The 6,018-nt window shown below is 56.1% G+C and overlaps 1 protein-coding gene across 1 annotated transcript; it reads right to left on the bottom strand.

The window, feature by feature from the left end:
• Nucleotides 1-209: 209 nt before the first annotated feature.
• Nucleotides 210-5,794, bottom strand: RLBP1 (retinaldehyde binding protein 1). The gene is made up of 8 exons (XM_030281833.4): nt 5,633-5,794; nt 4,785-4,828; nt 4,424-4,552; nt 3,981-4,182; nt 2,683-2,861; nt 1,587-1,745; nt 844-954; nt 210-733 (listed from the first exon to the last, which is right to left on the bottom strand). The coding sequence occupies exons 2-8, from the start codon at nt 4,794-4,796 to the stop codon at nt 575-577; spliced, it is 951 nt and encodes a 316-aa protein (XP_030137693.1). The 5' UTR covers nt 4,797-4,828; nt 5,633-5,794; the 3' UTR covers nt 210-574.
• Between the last annotated feature and the right edge of the window lie 224 nt (nt 5,795-6,018).

Below are 6,018 nucleotides of genomic sequence, written 5' to 3'. Positions count from 1 at the left end.
GGGCCCTTTCTCAGGCAAGAAAGGGACTTGATCTGGAATGCAGGGAGGATGGAGATAGGCGGTTCCTTGATTCCAGTGCCAAAGTGTAGTCAATGATGAGGGGACAGGAGTCTCCTGCCAAACGCTGGTACTCCTGATCTTAGAACCAGCAATGCAGCCAGCACCCAAAAAGCTGTGCCCCTGTTCCTCACCATGAGGGACCGCAGAGCTCTGCTGTTAAACGCTTTATTTCTCCCTCACTGTAGCACTCCCTTCCCAGAGCAGACGCTCTCCCGTCCTCCCCTTGCAGCTCCAGGAAACGCTGTGGGAGAGGGCTGGTGACCTCCTTTCTCCAGCAGCTCTGGAGGGAAGGATCTGTGCCTGGGAGGGACAGCCCTCTGTCTGGAGTGGGGACAGGAGGGACAGGCATGGAGCAGCACACCCAGGGTGCTTCAGCACGAGCACTCACTCGACCGATGCTACAGGAGGGAGGTGGCTGGGGTTAGAGGGCCACCTCTGGGGTTAGAGGGCCACCTCTGGGGTTAGAGGGCCACCTCTGGCGCTGCGGTGCAGGGGAGGGCAGCAGGCTCCTGCTTTAGAGAGCCGTGTCCTCAGATTCGATGCGAGGCCCAAAGAGCTTCTCTGCAGTTGCTTTGCCATCGTACTTGGGCAGGTTGCCACCAAAGTCTGCTGGCAAGATGTCAGCGTCGATCTCCTGGTAGAAGGATTCCAGCTCCTCGCCATGCACAAAGACCTGGAGGGAGATGGGAGTGACCCTCAGCAGAGGACCAGGGCAGCTCTCCCCAGCTGCTCTGTTTCACCCAAGGGCGTGCCTTTGCCTGCAGGTCCCTTTCCCACACTCACCCTCTCCAGCAGTTTGCTCTTCAGGAACGGTTTGACCACGTTGTAGGTGGTGGTGAAGTACCAAGGCTGGTGGATGAAGTGGACGGCCTTAAACCGCGCTGGGAAGGAGTCCTAGGATCCCAAACCCAGACACAGATGGTTACAGATGGTGATCTCACTTTTGCTCAGATCTTGCCCAGATCTGAGCAGGCAGCACTGGATACACCAGCACTGCCACGGCTGTCCTTGCTCCATGTCCCCTTCTCTATTTGATGGCCCTTTTCTGTTCTGACCCAGAGCATCAACCATCCTGGCCTCAGGAGTACCAGGGAGCTGAAGAGCCTCCCAGACAGCTCACTGCTCCCACTCCTTGAGAAGGACCTCCCCTGGGAAGAGCCGAGTGTCTTTGGCATTTGGTCCAAGGGCAGAAATTCTGGAGTCTCCAGGAGTCTGTGAGTCTCCATCCAGCTTGGGCCAGGCTGGGCTGAGAGGCTCATGAGGAAAGCCCTCCAGGCCATGCTCTAGGATGCTGCAAGGAGTGGTAGTACTGCTTCTGGCCAGCCATTTGAGGAGGAAGATGGGGTGGGGAAGATTTTGCAGGGTTAAGCCAATTAGCTGGCAAGGCAGGGAGAGGGTGGTGGAGCCTCTCCACGATGCTTTTTCATTGTTCCAAACCCTGCTAGCCCTGCCACCTCCCTTCTCTGAGCTCCCTGCTTCCCCAGGGTCCCCTCTGCCACTGCTGGGTGCAGACTGTGCCACCTCACCTGCAGCATGTCCACCATCTTCTTGAGCTCGGAGGGTTTGATCCCTGATGCCTGCTGCATGGTGAAGCCCTTGAAGTTCTCAATGATGCAGAACCCATTGATCTGGGTCTCTTCGTTCTCCAGCAGCTTCTCCAAGATAATACAATAGGCACGAAGGATCTAATGGAGAGGAGAGACAGCAGGGTCTTGTATGAGGTCTCACCTCCCACAGACCCTAGGGGGTACTCTGGGAGCGTTATCCAGGGTCTGTTGGGCTCCAGCCTGCTTGTCACCGCCAGCCCCCAGATTTCAGAGCAGGGAGGGGGTGATCACATTCTCTTTTCAAGTCATGAGCTTTAGATCTGGATCAGTGATACACTGAGACCAGATTCAGGGCTAAGCAGAAAAGGAAACCATGAGAAGCTGTGAGTTACATGTTTGGAACCTCTTTGCCAAGAAACCCTTTTCATGCCCTGGGCCTCAGTTTCCTCCTGTGCCCTTGATTTAATGGTGTGGTGCCTTTCTGCAACCCATGTTACATGGGCTGGGGGATGCATACCCTGAATTTGGCATGCATCTTGCACTGCATCCTTTGGGGTAGACTGTTGCATTGTGCTCATGGGCATTCTGTTCCCCATTCCCCGGGACCCTGTGACTGATCAGATAACCCTGGACCCTCCTTCCTGCCCTGACAGGGTTGGTGGAGAGCCAAGAAGGCCTCCCTGCCCAAAATCTAGATAGACCCCTGACATTTCCTGTTCGTTCTCTTTTGCCCCACTCTCCCCATGGGCATCACAGAATAAAGAGCTGAACCAACATATATTGGGGTAAGAGCCTCTTTTGGAAATCTTTGCCATCTCCTGATATTCCTCCCCTCGCAGCCTCTGATCTCTGGGCTAGCCTGATAATTTAGGGGCTGAGAGGGGAGAAATATCAGTAGACCATACTTTCCCAGGCTCCCTCAAAGGATAAATACAAAGTGCTACAGACTTACTTCCACCTGTATGGCTGGACGGACACACATGTGTGTGTAAGGAGGATGTGCTCACGTGTGCCGAGCGGGACAAGCCCAAAAGCAGCACCGCTGCTGTGGGAGCAGCCTCTGAGCTGGGCTCACCTCATCGAAGGTGATCTCCTCGTAATCCCAGTTCTCGATGTTGAAGAGCATCACCACCCGGCCGTACTTGTCCCTGCTGGCCAGGATGCCGGGGTAGCCGGCCTCGATGGTGCTGCGCACGGCCTCGGGGCTCAGGTTGTCGAACAGCTCGGGGTACTGCTGGCGGAAGTTCACGTAGCCTGGAGAGAGGAAACAACTGCAAAACCGCCTGTTTCCCAGCCTGCTGTCCCAGCCTGCTTTCCCAGCCTGCTTTCCCAGCCTGCTTTCCCAGCCAGAGACAGGATGGGCTGATGGTGAGATGTCAGTGCTGTCTGTGGCCCACATGGGTCAGGTCTCCTCCAGCAAAGGGGGAAAGAGAAGCTCAGCAGCAGACCAGCCCCAGCATGCTTGGTGTTACCCCTCCCCTAGCCAGGAAACTCCCACACCTGCTCTCTTTCCAACTCCTTAACAAGTAGATAAAGTAATTTCCCCCCTCATTTCCCTTCTCCCCTTCCTCCCTGTTTGGGTGAAAACCCCCATCTACCCTCTCTTGGCACCTGGCAGGCACGAAATAAGGAATTTCATCCTGGGAAAATGCAGGCAAACAAAACAGCTCGTCTGAGAGCCAGCACTGATAATTACAACTCATTATCCCCATAGCTGACACAAAGAAGAGCAGAGCTGGAGCCAGGCAGGTTCCAGTCAGCAGCCACCCTCTAGGCTGCTCTTCTGTTCCCCCTCCATGCCTATGGGTCACTCCCAGTGTGAGGAGAGGGTGCCACAAGCACCCCAACCTGTCCCCAGACCTAGAGGTGCCCCAGGGGGGTGCAGAGCCTCCCAGGCACCATGCACAGAAGCATTGAGGGTGCAGAACTGGCTCCTTACAGGGGTACAGAGGGGGGAGTGTGGGGCATGTACAGGGCATGGGGGTCTCCAGGGGATGCAGCCCAAGCCAGCTGGGTTTGCTGCACGAAAAACACCATCACCAAATGTGAGGGGTTTTTCCATTTTGTTTGAGTAAACTTGTGAGGAATGGGATTGTCCTGGTGCTGCAGGAAGCCTGGTGTCACCCTCATTTATTTCTTTCCCCATCACAACTTCTTCCAAGCCCCTCAATCCTGACTTTTTCTATTCATACCCTCTCTCCAAACCCTGAATTTTTCTATTTATCCCCTCTCTTCATTCCCTTCCCATGTCAGGGTCCTGCTTTGCCAGCACAGTCCAGTCTGGGCTAGGAGGCACCAGCACAGGACTGGGAGCTGCTGGGGGATGTGTACCCTCATCCTCACACAGCATCACAGCCCAGGACCCCTCCCCACCTTTCAGCAGGTCATAGGCTCTGTGGACGTCGAATTTGCGAGCACGGATGAAGCGGAGCAAGAAGGAGTCGTCCCTCTCCTGCACCTTCTCGGCCACCTTCTGGCAAACGTCCTCGCTGCCCGCCCGCTCCTGCACCAGCTCCCGCAGCGCCTTCACCGCCACCTCCCGCTTCTCCTCCGTCTCGTTCAGCTCATCCTTGGCCTGGGGGGACAGACAGGGGACCCAGTGATGCCACACACACATTCTAAAACACCCCGAGGGTCGAGGAGGCACCCAAAAACTGGGGGAGGACAGGAAGGCAGGGTCACTCAATCCCCAGCTTGGAGACATTTTGGCAAGTGCATCCCCCACCAGTGCAAGAGGCAGTCGAGAGTCTCCTCTGGCCCCTGAGGAGCAGGAGCCTCGGGCTGCAGCTGCCCCCCATTCCCCACAGCCTCCTCACCTTCTGCAGGGTGTGTGGGGGGATCTTCTCGCACCTCCCAAAGACGGGGCCGTGGTCCTTGGTGGTGAGGCGCTCCAGCTTGGAGCGCAGCGCCTGCTCCTCCTCCGACACGATCCGGAACGTGCCCGTCTGGGGGGAGGAGAGGATGTGGGGGCTCCCCAGACAGCCCCCCAGCTCCCTGCCCCACTGCAAGTCTCCTTGGGAGCCACGGGGAAGGGGAGAGGCTCCACACATGCACGCTGGGGCTGGGATGGATTGTGTGCTGCTAGGACTAAGGTGCACCCTGTGCACCCCATCCCAGCACTGCAGGGAGGGCATGGTCAGAGCCCAGAGGATGGGGCAGCGTGGGGACAGTACTCACAACTGCAGACATGTTGTCCTCTGTCTTCTGTTGGCAGCAGGACACTGGCAGAGGGAAGGAGGAATCAGCATGGATCCAAATGGTCTCCACGGCCTCCCTTGTGCCCCATTCCCTGATATCTTGCACAGATGGGGGCAGAAGTGGGTGTCCAGAGGACACCCCCAGCCCTCCTCAGCTCCATCACCTACTGCCTGCATCTCTGCCTGCCCGAGGAACCTGAGCAGCCTGGAGAAACACCAGGGATGTTTGCAAAAGCAGCTTAAAAATCTGTGTATTGATCATCTGATACCTTCACATGTTTTTCTCACTCTGCCTTTCCTCTTTGGGCTGGGGGCATCTCAGCCTGCACTCACCCAGGTGGTCTCAGACCACCTTCACATTGGCAGAGGCGAGCATCCAACTTTGGCCAGGCAGCCAGCTCATCCTTCTATTTCTGCTACCAAAATAAATAGTATTACCAAAATAAATACTCATCTACAAAGTATTTCCCAAACTCTCAAGTCTCACTGCTCTACCAACTGCAAGGCTGGACTGTAAACATCTCAGCATCTTTCCAACACAGTCTGGATGAAACACCTTATTCCCATACATGAGAATCCTTCATCCTACTTCCAGCATCTACCCCTGTAGCACCAGCTCCAAGCCCAGGCTGTGTGAGGGATGCTTGGCTCCAGCTCATCCATTTCCCAGGGGCATTCTCTTTCTCTCCACCTTCTGGGAAATGGAGAGGCATCCCCTTGTTCCAGGCATCAAAACCAATTCAAGCTCTGGAGGTGCCAGGTTGAGTGAGGGCTGGATGATGGTCTTCAACACAGTCCTTTCAGCTGAAAAATGTCCTGGATACTCACCAGGAAGAGGAAAAGCTGAACTGTCCTCGGCAGGTCAGTGCACGGAGCTGAGAGGGGAGCAGGGATGGCGAGGCCGGAGTGGAGCAGCAAGGAAACCGGGCGAAAGCTTTGTAGAGTCACCGGGTTGGGATTAGACCGTCACAAGGCATCAACTCACTGCAGCTTTGCAATTAAGTCAGCCCAGCCCAGGAAAGAAACCCCATTAAAACATTACAAAAGGCAACTGAGGAGAGGGAAGGAGGGAGCTGGGGCTCCACCGCCAGCCGGAGCGTGCGTGGAGAGGCGGGCTGGATGCCGGACCGATTAACAAAGTATAAAAGCTCCTTGTTGTGTAACTCGCTCATTAGCACGGGGCAGGGGCAGAGGCAGGTGGTGGGCAGCCTGCC

Source organism: Taeniopygia guttata, chromosome 10 (genome assembly GCF_048771995.1).
Source record: "Taeniopygia guttata chromosome 10, bTaeGut7.mat, whole genome shotgun sequence".
Taxonomy (NCBI): Eukaryota; Metazoa; Chordata; class Aves; order Passeriformes; family Estrildidae; genus Taeniopygia; species Taeniopygia guttata.
The sequence above is the reverse complement of the archived record's forward strand: the minus strand, read 5'-3'. Positions and strand labels throughout refer to the sequence as shown.

Coding starts and splice junctions, on each gene's coding strand:
- RLBP1 (XM_030281833.4), bottom strand. Junction 2,862..3,980: donor AGCCTATGACCTGCTGAAAG/GTGGGGAGGGGT, acceptor TCCTCTCTCCAG/GCTACGTGAACTTCCGCCAG. Junction 955..1,586: donor AGATGGTGGACATGCTGCAG/GTGAGGTGGCAC, acceptor TTGGGATCCTAG/GACTCCTTCCCAGCGCGGTT.